Source organism: Pomacea canaliculata, linkage group LG3 (assembly GCF_003073045.1).
Source record: "Pomacea canaliculata isolate SZHN2017 linkage group LG3, ASM307304v1, whole genome shotgun sequence".
Lineage (NCBI taxonomy): Eukaryota > Metazoa > Mollusca > Gastropoda > Architaenioglossa > Ampullariidae > Pomacea > Pomacea canaliculata.
Window position 1 is genome coordinate 36,709,122 of NC_037592.1, and position 15,514 is coordinate 36,724,635.

Here is a 15,514-nt window from a genome sequence, read left to right on the forward strand (position 1 = left end):
GTTTATCTTTTCCACCTACTCTTCCTTTTTCTTCTGCATCTGCTATTCCATCACCATCTCTCTCTAAGGTAAACATTCACAAGCAAAAATAAATAATAGTTACTATAATAAATGCAAAGAAGTAGAATGCTAGAAATACTCCTGGATTATTCTAGTCTATTTTAACACAATAGCTCCGGATATTGCCAAAAGTTGATTTAATGTACACTCTCACCAACTTCAACTATAGTGCCATCTGGTATTCGTTTACTAACAAGTTTATAAGTGCAGTTACTGATAAATTTGTATTTAATTCAGTAAGAATAGATGCTCAATTCTTCCTGTGACAGAAATCTTTCGTACAAAATTTGTGCATATAATCCCATAGCTCTTTTTAAAGGCCATCTATCATAACTTCTTAAAATGATGGTAATGATACACTTTTAAAAAACTCAGATGAAGATCTGCAAAGCAAGAAAGAGCCCTTGTACAAGGGAATTTCACTTGTCGCAAGTTATAACTTATAAGTTGTATCTTATTTGTGTTAAACTTTGTCCTGAGTCTCAAGGTTGCGAGCAGATTAACAGAATATGGTATTCTCATTAGTTTCTTATGAATAAAATTAGTTTCTTAATAACATTTAAATCAATTTAAATTGATATCATTGAATGAGAAAGCCACTGAGCTGTTGATGTCTTAGGAGAGTTTGATCTTGACCTTTCCTAACTGCAGATGAGAACTGTGATGCTGGAAGGCATTTATCTCATAAACATGGGAGCATTATTCAGATTTTTGGATGTAGTATCTCTAGAGCTAGTTATTTGAAAAAAATTCTGCTCTCAGAAAATGATCTTGGTAATAACATTTAGCAAACTAGCCTCAAAAATAAGTGAAGAGAAAAGAAAGACAGCAAAAAAGAAGTCACCATTTTCCTCTTTTGAAATCTGCCAAATAAAACAAAAAAAATCAATATTCCTTTTAAGATTCCACTCCTTTTTACATACAATTCCACACTTTTTTTACACCCTAATAATCTCCATTTCCAACAGTTTTCCTTGATACTTGTTAATGCTTCAGAAATAAATAGAATTTGCCTTAAGTAACCTATAGCAAAATTGTCATCATTAACTGTGAACAGTTATGCGTGTGCTTAACATTTGAGAATTCCAACATTTTGCTGCTGCCGAGAGCAACCATGCAAATGTAAGTTTATCTATCTGACTTTAGAAAGTGCACAAAAAATAGACAAGACTTTCCATGCTAATTTAGCATGACAAATGATACAACAGACATCTTCAACACCTTTTTTAAAAAATCATAATTAAACTGTTCAAAGTGAACACACTAAATACATATCATGTGTACAGATGCACTGACAACTAGTGTTGTACGTACTAGTGTCATAGAAATTTTAATTCTTAACCGTCCTAGTTTCTTCCTGCTTAGTAGCTGCTAAATATTATCTAGGCATATGTTTGGTTCCCACCACTTTGCCGCGATTAGCAGTATATGGAAGAAAAGTAAAGCAAATGTAGGTTAACTTCAAATGACTTTATATATTTTGTGGCTGAGACTAAGCTTTCTCTGATTTTTTTTAAGAATTAAATATTTATAAGATGGTAAGGGCATGATTTTTATTATTATTAAGGGGCATAATCAACAAGCATAAGTCTCACAACTGTATACAGAGTTCCCTCCCCTCCATGTGCTTTGGCTGTGGACCCCCCACTCCACCTTCACCCACTTTCGATAGTAACGGAAGGAGTGCACACCACATATAAAATTATATATATCCATACTTAATATGTTCTAGTATTTATATTACATGGCAAAATGCTATAACATATTATGTATGGATATGTCATTTGACTATGTTGACTTCGACCTATTTCAGGGTTTTACCTTTACACCCGGACCAAATTTTAAAATATCACGATATTCATGTAAACACACACATCCGACACACACACATATATATAAATTTTAAAAAATAATTTTATTTAAAGAGTCGTTGTTAAGGCAGGCAAAGAGGCAGTGGGAAAGTTACAGTGCCACTTCACAAATAGTCAACCTTAAGATAATCCTCCATTCACTGACAACAGTGAGATCAAGGCTGTGAAGACGTGTGCGTACTTGGTGTACAGGTTCCACGTGTGCGGACATCCATCCAGCCACACTTACAGACTGCCGCTCCACACCTAGTCTTTATCCACGTCCGCGCTTTCGGCCTAAACCTAAATTTATCATTACTCCTTCCTTTAGCCGTGTATGCGGAAGATCAGTTTTTATGCTGTTTTTCAACAACAAGAATGAAATCAATCCGTTTTCACAATCCTAGCGAACTGCGTGTGGGTTTAGAACGGGACTATGTTACCTTGTCTGGAGTTTGTTTCCGGTTTCATTACGGGGCCATGCGGACGGATCTGTTTACTATTGGGTAGCAAAATGGCTACGAAGTCAACCTCACGGAAGAAGAATAATCTAGATCTGTTGATTCAAGCAGGTAAGCTCCAAGGCTGTAATACAGCGAGTCGACAGTCGTTTTACCATGTCGGCCGCGTGAATTTTATTGCATCATGTTGTTATTTTGCTAAATAATGAGTTACAGAAGTTTTAGTAGTGTCCCGTTAAAAAAAAACAAAAACCAGGAAGTAGCGATGTTCGCTTCCTGATATTTAACTCGATAGCATTTGCGTGTTGGAGTGAATGTTGCTAAGAACGCCGTTTAGAGAATTAAGAATGGTATCGTGGTCTGGCTGAAGTAGATATTTCCGTCTGTGAACGACTCGGCAGTCGCCGAGATTGTTAGCTGCAGCGAAGCCGAAGCTCTCAAGCAGCTGATTCGTGTGTAGTTCGTTGTCAATGCTTGAATGTGATTGCGTGTGTGTAGACAGGATACGTGTCATCTTGAATGCACACGTAAAGCTAAAAAAGTATCGTCATCACAGAAAAGCTAACGAACATGGAACAATTAATTGACAGTTATTACAGATGATTATTCAATGATGATTATTCAATATGCAAACACCATCAAATCGGACCACGACAAAGACCAAATATACTGTAGACATAAAAAGTTTGGGAATTAATTTACAGTTTTGATAATTAAAAGTGGCATGGATATGATAAGTCAGTAGTCACCATGATTATGGTTAATTTAATATTTATTCCTGTTATTACATATTTCCTACATCATGTTATAACATAGTTAAAAGTAGCTCAGTTTATATTTTGATAACCAGTATTTCTAAATTTCTGATCACCTTTCTATTTAATATTTCCTGATACAGGATTGCTTTAAGGACTCAACTTCATAATCTTGTATTATGTAAGTCATTGTAACAAGACTATCATTATTAGTTCAAAATGAAATTAATTTGCGGAGATTGTTACTAGTGATTACATGATTTTTTTTTCCTGATATTTCCTTTAAAGTGTTGCTTAATGTCACATGATTCTGCTTTTCATCATTGAAATTACTTTAAAGTGCTCCAGGCTCTATGTATTTAGAAAATAAATGACCTTAATCCTTGGTTAAATTGAAGGGAATTACTATTTAGCACAGCTTGTGCCCATGCCAGAAGTGCAACTAGTAGCAATCTGTGTGTGTGTGTTGTAGCTAAAGTGCTTAGGTTCACACAGTAATGTCTGTTGTTTATTGAACTTTCTGTGATGTACCAAGGGCTTAGACTTATAGTCCTTTTAATCGTTACTTTGAACATCTGTGGTCTTTCTAATCATTGCTCTTACGGAAAGTACAGGTACTCCTACTGGGACATAAAAAGAGTAGAAGGATGTATAGCTCATGTCAGCCACATACCTGATGCTGATGAGTTCATTAACATGTCACAGAAGTTCATTGTAAATTTTAAAATTAATTTTAGAGGGCGAGAGCTTATGTGGATCGTCTTTAATTGTGGAGGCATTAGCTGATTTGGGGGGGGGGAGCTTTAAGCACATTACCTTAACAGAATGCCTAGTTGTAATGAGGGTTGATTTCTTTCCAAAACACAGGTTAAAATATTGTTTCATGAGAATGGAACATTTACTTGTTTAGATTTGGGGGAATTTGTACCTTGTTAAGAATTACACCCAGTCATCAAAAGATGATGTGGGAGCATCATATTTCTTGTCAACACTATCAGCCTCATTTTATTTCTTTAATTTAATTATAAGACAACAATAGATTAGATGTGAACAAGTACAGTAAAGTTATGTCCCAATACTATGATGACAATTTGGTTTCAAAACCTTTTTAAAGTAAAACCTTGGGACCAAGGAAGTTGAGTCTGCTCTAAACAGAATATCAAGCGTTTGCAGCCACCAGTGAATATTGTGGTTTATAAACAAAATCATGCCAGTCCATTAATTTACTTATGATGAGTTTTTTGTAAAATGCCACGAGTTGTCCATAGGGCCGGGATATGGTGTTATCAAAGTTCACTTTATTATTATTAATTCATGATGCTGTTGAAATATGGTCTTGTTAGAGATGTTAGGATAGAAGCTGTTCCTTCTGTGCTAGGAATAATACAGATGGTCTTCAAGACGAGCTTGAGAATATGGAGAAGATGGTAGAAGCAGCTGTTCAATTTCATCACTAAGTTTTTATGCACTCCGCTATACTCAAACAAGTATAACATTCATTCTACCATAAACACAAACAAAAGGAGTGCATCACGTTTTATGCTGGCAGGCAGATTCTAAATGAATAGTTCGTCTGGTGACAGTGGTATTTTTTTTATAAAGGGTTGTCAAAACTTCACAAGCGCTGCAGATGCATTTTTTTTTAAGTAACCTTGAAGAACCATTGTCACATAACTTCAGCCTCATTGTTTCATGCCTTCATAATTACAGCGTACGTTATTGTTGAGAGGGTTAACCTTCCTACTTTGATAATACAGGATTGTGTGACAGGTGGGTTTTATCGCACCAACATCCAGAACAGGCTAAGTTTCAGTGACAGGAGCATCTTATCTGCCTACTTTGATTAGATGAGGTTACACGACAGGTCGGTGACATGCTCATGCATGTGCATATTCTGTAGCCTCTTGGAACTATAGAGATATTCAAATAAGATGATAATTTTTTGTTGTTGTCATTTTTAAATTATGCAAGCTTGTTGCAATGTGGTTGCAAAATGATGAGACATTTAGACACTTAACTCTTTCCAACATACTCTGACATTTTCCATCTATTTATAACAGCTGCTATCAACATGCAACAAATTGCTTACTGACACATTTGTAGATCTTGCTTTTACTTGTTTATGTATTTTCTAGAGTAGCCCAAATGTTTTCTGGATTTAGGAAATGCTGGGACTGTATGGCCTGATTTCTTGTTTGAGAACTTGGCCTGTTACTATATGAGGCAGTAATGTCAGAATGATTTTACACCATAGTTTTGACAAAATTACCTTTATTTGCAGCACTTGACTGTTTAGTCAAAATGGTTCTAACATTTTATCTTTGGCTTTTCAAATGGTGCAGATCCTGCTGCTGTTTTTACATTCTGCAGAGGTATACAGTACAAAACACTTACATTAGCTCCCAAAATGGTTATAAGCGTGTAAAAATATTTTCAACCATTTTCCAGATGGCCTGCTTTTTGTAATAGACTTTTTTTTTTAATGCGCAAGGTCAAGTCCTTGTTGCAGAACCTCATTAGGAAGCTCATTGTTTTTGTTGTATGCATGCTGAGTCTGGCAATCTGATCATTTTGTTTGTGTTTTTTTACTGCCAAAAGCTTGTTTTTTGTAGCAAGCTGGAGCATAATAGTTACTAATGTGCAGAGGGTTTTCGTTACTACATTTAAAGCTCCAGCAACAAATGATTTGTGTATAACAGATTAGAAACATTTGGGAATGTTTATGCAAAACAGAAGTAATGCATGTGATTCATGTAGAAGGAAGCTTTTGTTAGCTTACGTTGCTGAAGTGTTTATTTCTAAGAACATATGGTAGCTTCATGTGTGAATCAGATTTTTTTTCATCTGGCTCAGGGGTGTGTCAGGGGACGAATTAATATTTGCATATGCAAACAATCAGGAAAATCTCATATTTTTGTCATTTACAATGTGGTAGCTGTTACGCCACATCGTTTTTGTATGTGTCTGATTTATTTGGAAGCTTCCAGACACTAATATCGAGTAGATGGCGACGATGTCTCTAGCGAGTAAGGGGACATAACTCTAGGAGACTACATTGTAAGGCAAAGTTTAAGTGCAGTGTTACTTCCCTTTTCCTGTGAAGTCTTGGAGGTTGTTGAATACATAATAAAGAGATGTGCAGAACTTTGGATCAGTTCATAGTGGAGATGGTTGTGAAACATTTTTTTTTTAATGAATAAATCAGCTTTTCACGAGCAGAAATAATCTAGCAGTCTAATGTTTGTTTTGAATGTTTACAGTACATGGTATATTAGGCTCGAAGGCTTTTGAGTATGTGATAAGCATATGTTTTTAGGTTTTCTCCATGGATGCCTTCTGTGAATGACAAGCGGTTTTGGTTTTTTTTTTCTTTTTTGGTCACAATGCTTCTACCCTGCATAATTTGAACAATGCCATTTTCCGTTTTGTCACTGGTATTGATTTGGACATGCGTTTTGCTGCTCAGTGCAGTGTGTGGCATGATGGCTGAAGAGGACAGGTGTTTGTTAATCAGCTGTCGTTACTCTTAGTCTTTCGTTACTTCCTTCGTCAGCACTAGTCCATATCTGATGAGATAATACAAGCTGCCGGTGCAGATAGGTGGCCGTATGTACCAGCAAACATTTGTGTGGTGGAACGCGCATGTAGCGGTGCCGCGAGTAGAGACAAGAGCCCACTGTGTGTGTGTGTGAAGCAGATGTTTGGAAGCTGTTGTGATAAGCAGAATGCTGGGACAGCGTGCGACAGTCCGGAGAAGCGCCATTATTACACTATCACGTGATCTTGATAAGCAGCGGGCCAGGCGCGGAAACAGACTGCAGCTTCTGTGTGCTTTGAACTATTCTTGGTCAAAAGAGCAAACCAGCTTGATAACGGGTCGGTAGATAACGTTGGTGTCGTGGGACTTGGACTGGGGTCGGGGGTCAGCAGAAGTTGACATACTTTTTAATTTAATTATTTGTATTAACGAATCAGCAGCCGCTACAGCTCCGGACACTGGCTAGAAGAAGTGCAGGGGTTAGGGAAACTGTATGCTAATTTTCAGTTTTTAGCAAAGAGGAAATTTCTGAGCCTTCGGTGTGTTTCGCACTGTTTACAGGCGTTGTGCAACAAGTGTGTTTCCGGTGATAGGTGCACCGACTGTCAGGGCTCGACACGGGTGTGAGATTGGGGTAAGCTGAACCGGGTGCAATTAGGGAGGCGACGACCTTGTTAAAAGCCACATCAGTGGCACTGATATATCATGGGCTGCCGGTGAGTGAGTGGGGTGCAGGAGGAGCTGGAGGGCTCGGCACTGATGTAGGTCAGCGAGGTGTTGGCTGCATGGCTGTCGTGTCCCCCAAGCTCTGCGTCCTTCCGCGCACGCATAACGGGCGAAGGGGGAGGGGAAGGGAGGTGCGCCATAAGGAAGTCACATGCCAACCCCCAAGCGGCTGTCGACCTCGGGACAAGTCGGCCACAGCTGTTGCCCAACTATCTTACGTCACCCTGGATGTATGCGTGCGTGCGTTCTCCGGTAGCCTTGCCTTCCAGTACCATCAGCCCCTTGTTCCACCCTCCACTTTGGTACCAGTCCCTCCCCTGGCAAGACTGTGACAAATGTGTTGCTAGGGAATATATACTGAGGGGTGAGGGGGCGGTTGCTTTAGATGTTAGAAACTGGGAAACTAACAGGAAGGTCAACTGGCGTTTAGTAGATTCCTTCCACTTCTGGGGAGAGGTGGGCGGAGTGTAAGGGGCAGATTGTTGTTATTGTTTTGCAGCATCCTGTGGGCGTTTGTGTCTGAGATCAGAATGCTCCTTCTCGTCCCTCGTCAGCCAAGATTCGTTTCATGTTCAGCCTACGTCTAGTCAGGCTTCACTCTCTGACTAGGAATTGTCAGCACATACTCTGTTCTCCGTTTGGCTTTGTGTGTGTGTGTCCTTTTTCTTCCTGTTTCGTGATCTTTCAAGCGGGAGCGATCTTACTTTCAGCACAAGCCACTAACCCCGTTTCCTGTACTGTAGATGTCGCCAAAGGGGGGCCACTTTCACACAGGGGCTGTTTTTCTGTTCTTGCTCAGCCACCTCGTCTTGTTAGGTCACATTCTCTCGCTTTGCATGTACACAGAGAAGTAAACAGTTAAACAGAACATCGCGCTGTCAGACTGCAGATAAACAGTCAGATAGTTTATGTGCAGTTAAAACGAAATAATGATTTGAAAAACAATTCCTTGTTTTGGATTTTCAACTAAATTAAACTTTAGTATCCAAACAACGCCCCTCTGACACATCAACCCCTTATTCCTTCTTCCTATCCCCCCCTTTAAAAAAATACTGCGATAATAGGCAGGAACATGTTGGGACAGGTCAAACGGAAACTAAACTGGAGGTTGGGGAAGGTTACAATCTCCACTTGACTTTGGCCCCTGACCTTGGTGGCTGTTGTCCAGGCCCGTTATCTGCCAGTTGTGAGCGTGGTGTCACTAGCGACTCGGTGCGCGCGTTGCCATGGGCGCCGTCGCGAAACGCGAGCTCCACATAGGTACTGTACTCCTCGCGTGCTGATAAGGCTTTGTTTGTCCGGTCGCTTCGTGTACAAGTACTGTATGTATATCACGTACACAACCTCTGTGCTACGAGATAACTGTAGCGAGCAATACAAGGGTTTGTAAGTAGTTCACTGCTTGAGACTGAACCAAGAGAGAAAACTCGTGGAACATGAGAAGAAGGAACAGTCTTAATTGCAGACACATACAACTCTCTCGCTTTCTTTCTTCTGATTTGTAAAATATTGCCTAGGGTCGGGGCTAAAAATGCTGTCTTATTTGAGAGGATATCCACTGAAGAAGAAGCTAGCATCATGATGCAGTGATTGTGTCAGAGCCGTCCTGCTTCTTGGCGGATGTCCTCCTGCAGCCGCACTTCCTGACACCAGAGGCTCATGGCGGCTGATCGGCCCTCGGTCCCTGCTGTGGTCAGGACACTTAGCAGTTCCGGCAAAATCAAAACTCAACTACCATTAGCCAGAAATTTGTTGAGAGCGACAACGGTGTGCAGGAATGTTGATAGAAACTTGCAGCGTCATCACCTGGGTTTTATTTTACTTATTTAGTTTTTCGTGCGTAAAGATTTCGTGAATGTAGTTTGATGTTGCCAACCACGCTAGCTTGCTTACATACTCGAGTAGTTCTACAAACGCTCTTGCAACCGAGCCCCAGTTAGGGTTGTGCGATTCTGTCACCGTTCTCTCATAACCACGACCCCTGGCGGTTGGTATGAGAGGAATAAGCTTCACATTTTGTGAGAACTATCTCGGTAAAGTGGCTTGTGACTTGAGCACATGCTCTTGACTGTGTGGCTCTGCCAGGCAAACTTTCGTACATAGCGGCCATAAAATTTGCACTAGGCAGTTGCATTTGACTTGTTGTCCGATTAATAAAAGGGGGAGGGGGCTTTCACCCTTCGTCCAGAGCAAACAAGAGAGGGCAGCAGTTGACGACCTTTTATCGGACTTTTTCTCACTTTCATCTCCGTCCTCAGATAGCAGGAATGAGGACTGGAGAAAGGGGTCGGGTGAGGAAGGGTGAGTGTCCTGCATCGGGGACATTCCAGTGGTTGTTTGGGGGTTGGATTTTCGGCGTACTAGCAAGGTCTCTCCTCCGTCCCAGCCTCTCTCTCTATGTACACGAGGCCAGTACTGTTCACTGTGCGGTACATTCTCGGCCCCTACCCCTTGGCATGGCTTGTTATCCTCTTGTCTGCACTGCGCGGGTCACTGGTCGGGGATGAATGTGCAGCCACCACAGGCATGACACCTGCAATGTCGGAGGATGGGACTGGCTACCGTTCTTACCCCTCCACACCTACCCCCACCCCTTATTGCGTTGTCCTTCTGCCTGCGTTCGAGTGACCTCTTGCCCTCCTTCCACTGCTGCTCAGTCGAGCGTGCAGGTGCACCCATTGCGTGTGCATCTTGCAGTTCTAGAAACTAGTCCGCTGATGCATGCTGCTTGGCGTTCTCTGGGGAGCCAGATAATCTCCCTCTGCGGTCGTCTGACGTCATAGGCACTGCAGAAACTGCAGGCATGTGACGTCACGAGGGCTGCGGCTCCCGCTCTCTAGTTGGCAAATGCGGCAAACGGCGAAATCTTTCACCAGGATTTTTTTCTCTTCCCTTAGTTTAAAAAAAAAGTTCTTTTATCTTTCAGAAGAGACAACATTCATCCTCAAATGTCAGGAAGAAACAATTTTTAAATTCAGAAGAAATGTTTTGGAGGGATGAAAGTTTGATGGCACACTCTCCTAGAATCTCGGGCAGGTCACGTGAACTTTAGTGAAATTGTAAAATGTAAGGTGAACGTTTCCTGTTCTGATCTGCTTTCCCGAGCATGGTTATTATTTCTTTGGACAGGGGCGTTTCAGTGTGTTTAAGTGGGATTGCGAATGCTTGCGCAGTGGTCTGTAGCGGGGGATGTGCTGGTTCGTGTGATCAGATCTTTAGTTATGAAGCACTACACTGTGGAAGTTTTTTTTACCCCTGGGGTAGTAGCAGTGGTAATTGTGCCCTGTTGTAAAGTAACATTAAAGCAATATTTACGGAGGCAGACCCCAGTTCACACCTTTTGAGAAAAGACGCTTGCTCATGATGTCCTGACATTGCCCCAGGGTGGGATCCTGACGCCGATCAAAACCTCAATGAAAGGAACATTAGCGCACCATACCCTCTACCCCCATCTCCCGATTTCTTCACTGATCTGTCTCTTTGGTTCTTTGTCGGTTTTTAGTTTGGATTCACAAAAGGACAGGTGGCACTGGTAAGTCCCTTTGTAAGTATCTTGTCTGTTGCCTAGAACTTCGCAGTGTGGGGGAATCCGCAGCTTATCCCTAGTACTGACTTCTTTCCTTGTTTTTACTACCTTTTTTGTCACTAAATAAGTGTGGAGTACTTGTTTCTGCTATTTAAATATTTTTTTTCTTTGCACAGATGCGCTCTCAATCCGGGAAAGAAATCTACAATCACGACACTAATATGAAATACATCTGGAAGCAGCATGTTTGTGTTGTATGCATATTGCATATTGTCAAAGGCTTCGATATTATAGGGTAGGCATTACTTATAGGTAGGATTTTCCCTTTCCTTTCTTCCTTTCTTTCTTTTTTTAAATCTGCTCAAAACCAGCACTTTTCAGGGTAGGAGCGGACAGAAACAAGGTAGGGTTCCTGTCATCAGATACTTGTCTGGTCACGTGATACGCCGGCCGTATTTATTTCTGCTTTTATTGCATCTCGTGATGTATCTGTTGTTTCCCCCTTCCCCGCTCAAGTGTTTGCTTATGCACTTCAAGGATGCCCAGACACGCAGCAAGAGTTATCGGGCGTGTCGCGAGAACATGACCGAGGACGAGATGAGTTTGGCGACGAGGGGTGACAGCAATATTATGGATGGTGAAGCAGCCCCCGACACTGCTACGCCCCGAGGTTTGTCTTGCTGATGCGACTGTTCTTGTGCTGTTGCTGTCATGTTCCGTGCCACCTCCTTGCAGTTCGTCACCCCGAGACTGATGAAGAACTCACCGCGAAATGCGGGCTGTAGGGGTCATCGAGGCGCACGTGGTCCCAAAACTGGGTGAACGGTGGAATGGGGGTTGCAGGGCAGTAGAGGAGATTCCTGCCTCATATATCCACTTCAGAGGTGGGTGCGTGTGAGAGAGAGGCTGTGTGCAGATGCCATAGGACCTCTTCAGCTGGGGGAAGATCACGTGGTTAGCTGAGCCTTCTATCTGTCATATGTGATAATAGGGATTTTTTAAGGACTTCTGAACCAGACACATATTTTATCGGATGTAGTCTGTGTCGCGAAAATGTCTTTCGTGCCCAGTCATGTTTTAAAAAAAAACCAAAAAACTGCCCTGTTCACTTAATCAGCAGGGTGCATTGTAGTTAGTCCTGTCCTGTACTTGAAAGACTAACGGGGCCGTTGAAGAACAGTAAAGTTCCTTCCAGTAAGGTGAGCCCACCCCGTCCCCCTAACACATGCGCTGACAGGGTTCATCCCAGGAATAGCGGGTAACTTTAGAGACAAACCGCAGACATCTCTGATAGAAAATACCTGCGTGAAAATCCACTCACAATTTCCGGCTTTTGTGACTTCATTCACCCAGCAGTTTAATGTTCTACTTTGTATTCTCTCCCCGTCCACCCAACAACTGGTTTATAAGAACAGTATGAAGTCAAGTGTTAGGCATTGTCTTAGACACAGTGAACCACCTACACTTCATGTGCTTGCGGCCACCTTTTCTTCGGGTTTGAGCGTTGTTTGCACAGTGTAACAGCTCCGAGCACGAGAGCCTGGCCCCGCACGTGGAAGCGATGATATTATAAATACACTTTGGCTGGTGTTTGATACAACACCACATCCAAAACGGAATGGCGGTTTCGTGTGTAGTGACATTGCGGGGGTGGGTGTGGGGTTTTTGGTTGAGTTTTGTTTTTCAGTTTCTAAAATCCTTTTTCCAAAATTTCATCTTTTGTTTGCGTCAGAAAGCTTCCCCTCTCACATCAGGTTTAGAAAAGGAACAGTTGTCAAATCCGCTTATCAGCCTCCAGACAAATGATGTCGTTTTCTTCCTTTCTTTGCTTCCCTGTCAGCCGCCAACTATGTAAGTAGCTCGTGCGCACGCGAGAAGTATACGATACACGACGGTTACTGTGCGATGGAGGAAATGGGTGTGCGCACTCCCCTACCTACCCTCCCACCCACCCATTCTTTCCAGCGAACCTCCCGTGTTTCCGTGTCCTTAGTGATGTCGCACGTGGGCCAAGTGTACTTACGCCACCGTCCCACTGCATGTACCTCCTCCCCCTCCTCCTCCTCCTAGATGACAGATGGCGCGTGGGGCTCGATCTAGGTTCTGACCTTGGGCTTAGGCGGCGCCAGGACTGGAGGACACGGTGGTGGTTGGCTTTTTTTTTTTTTTTTTTGTTCTTGAGTCTTGGACAGCATCGCGAATGTTTCGCACCTGTCCGGTCACGCTGGGGTCGCCGCGCAGACATGTCGGTCGGAAAACAAGCCGTTTGTCATGGATGGGTGGATAGAAACGTTTATTTGCGACCAGCTAAGTAATATTTGACTGTTGTGGCTGATACTGAAGCTTATACTAGACGCGACAGGTCTCGTGACCGGTAGAGATGGCAAGATTAAGCGAGGTTTACACGGTTCCAACAGAGAAACTGGTGTTTCAAGAAAGACGACTGGGTTCTTTGTGTCCTGTCCCCAATCCTCGTCCCGGTAATTTCTTCCAACTGGAAGTTTGAAAAAATGCCATGAAACGTTTTAAAAATCAGGTCAGCGACAGTTTCGCGTCACTTGAGGTCGCACCGTCGCGTGTGGCACAAGTCGGAGAATGTGCAACGGCCTTTAGACTGGAGTCTTCTTTTGGCAGCGAGCATGGCCAACCGTTCACGTGCGTAGTACCTGCTTCTTTGTTCCCGGTGTTCCCCTTCTCCCCTCCCCCCTCACCTCGCACGCACGACGCCTGGAAGAAGTTCTACGGCAGAGGGCGCCAGGGGTGCACAGTACACGTCACAGGCGGAGGCGCTTGCAAGCGATGACGTAGCGCGAGGCGTAGCGATTGAGAAGTACGGCAAGGTTCCGTTCCTCGTGTTGGAGGAGTACGGGGGCAGTCGGGAAGGGTGTTCACGCAGCTCTGGAAACCCGCCAAACCAACCGACGTGAGAAAAAAAAAATAATAAAAAGACTCGTCGGCAGCTTGGTTGGCGTCACCATGCACGTGGTTACATAACCAACAGTACCACCAGCACGTTCGCTGTGTTAACAGCCGTGCACACACCTCCATTGTTAAATCAACCGCTCATGTGTATGTGTGCTTGCTTTGTTATTTATGTTGTATAATGTTACTGCCTGTGATCTGTGATACGTCGTCACCTGACCGGGAATCTATGTTAGTCTTAAAATGTCGTCACGAGACCGTTATTGTTAGTATCAGTGCCCTTGAGCAAGAATCACCTTCGACGTGGAACCCTCAAATGGCCGCCGTGACATCACGTCGGTCATGCCATGGGCAGTGCTATGCCCCCGCGGTTGTCCTTCGTGGCACGTAATCCACCGCCGCTGCTGCTGCTGCTGTTGTTTACGCCGCATCACAATGACGCCAATCGACGTGCAACCACACCTGTGACGCGCAGGGGGTTAGTCGGTGGAGGGGGAAGAATAATGTCAGGACGAGTTGGTCACGCCCCGAGCTTGCCTGGCTTCTTTTTTTTTTTTTTTTAATTAAGGCACGAGTGGCTTAGTGGCCACGTAACTACGTCCTTCACGTCTTTTGTCGCCCTCGTGAAAACGTCATTTCCGACATAGTTTGGGGAGTGGGAGCCAAGGTGGTCGCGTGGTCTGTAGAACACAATCCAAACGGCGCGAGGCAGATGACGGCGACAAAAATGTGGAGCGGTAGCGAATTGTTTTGCCGCTTTCCGCCTCCGCGGTCTTCCACCCTGCCTGTGGAGCGGGGTGGGCGAGAGGGGTGGATGTGTGTGAAGTGGTTGTGTGGCGGTGAACGGAAAAGTCGTCAAAGCACGCTTCGACTCTTGCATTGCACATTGACTTCCTTTCTTTTCATCAGCGAAAGTCTGGTGTAAAGATTCCCACCCTCACCCTACTTCTTCGATTGGGACGAGGCTACAAGCCACCGACATAGTTGAGAGTAAGGGAGGGTTTGGGGAGGGGGTGGGGATGGTTTTGAACCGTCAATACCTTTACCGGAACTTTCAGTCAAGCTAGTTGTTCTGGTTGTCCGCGTCTACCTATAACGGCACATTTGCATTGACAGTGTGGTTGGCAAACCGTGGAGGTATGTGGAAGGCTGGGAGTGTGGAGAGGTGGGTGTTTGCACAGGGAGGTAAAGAAGACATAAAGATTGGGTACAGAACTTGTGTCGGCGCTCTCGTCAATAAGGCGCTGTTTTGTACCTGGGATATTGGATCGGGTAGAAAATCTGACAGCTGTTGTTGTGGTGGTGTGTATTTTCCGCTGCATAATTAAGGAGGCGTTGCTTGAGATAGCTGTAGCAACCCACCACCCAGCTACCCCTCTGTTCCAGATCCGCCCCTGGCAAAGCGGGTAGTGGCTCTCGCTCAAACCTTTTGTACAGGTAGGGGGTTGATAAGGTTTTGTTTTCATACATGAAGCCGCCTGCTTCATTTCCTATCGTTTATCTTACCCGCAGTTCAGCCTTGTCTGGTCCTGTATTGTCTCCAGTTCCTGTTTTTGTTTTGTTTTTGTAGGGGGGTGGGTAACGATTTCCTTCAGCTCACCTGAAACCAGAGGAGGCACTTGAGGCGGGACATGACTGGCTATCAGTCCGCTATCGTGGCTTATCTATGTAGGTCT

The 15,514-nt window shown here is 43.6% G+C and overlaps 1 protein-coding gene across 3 annotated transcripts in view; it reads left to right on the forward strand.

The window, feature by feature from the left end:
* LOC112560735 (ETS-related transcription factor Elf-3-like) overlaps positions 1–15,514 on the forward strand; it is an 84,554-nt gene that overhangs the window by 49,990 nt on the left and 19,050 nt on the right. Inside the window, exon 1 of one of the 3 annotated variants that reach the window (XM_025232763.1) lies at positions 2,380–2,482. The exons of the other annotated variants lie outside the window; for them this stretch is intronic. Coding sequence (XP_025088548.1) covers positions 2,425–2,482 — 58 coding nt within the window. The 5' untranslated portion in view covers positions 2,380–2,424. Of the gene's footprint in view, positions 1–2,379; positions 2,483–15,514 lie in introns of those variants that run through there. 3 annotated transcript variants of the gene reach the window in all.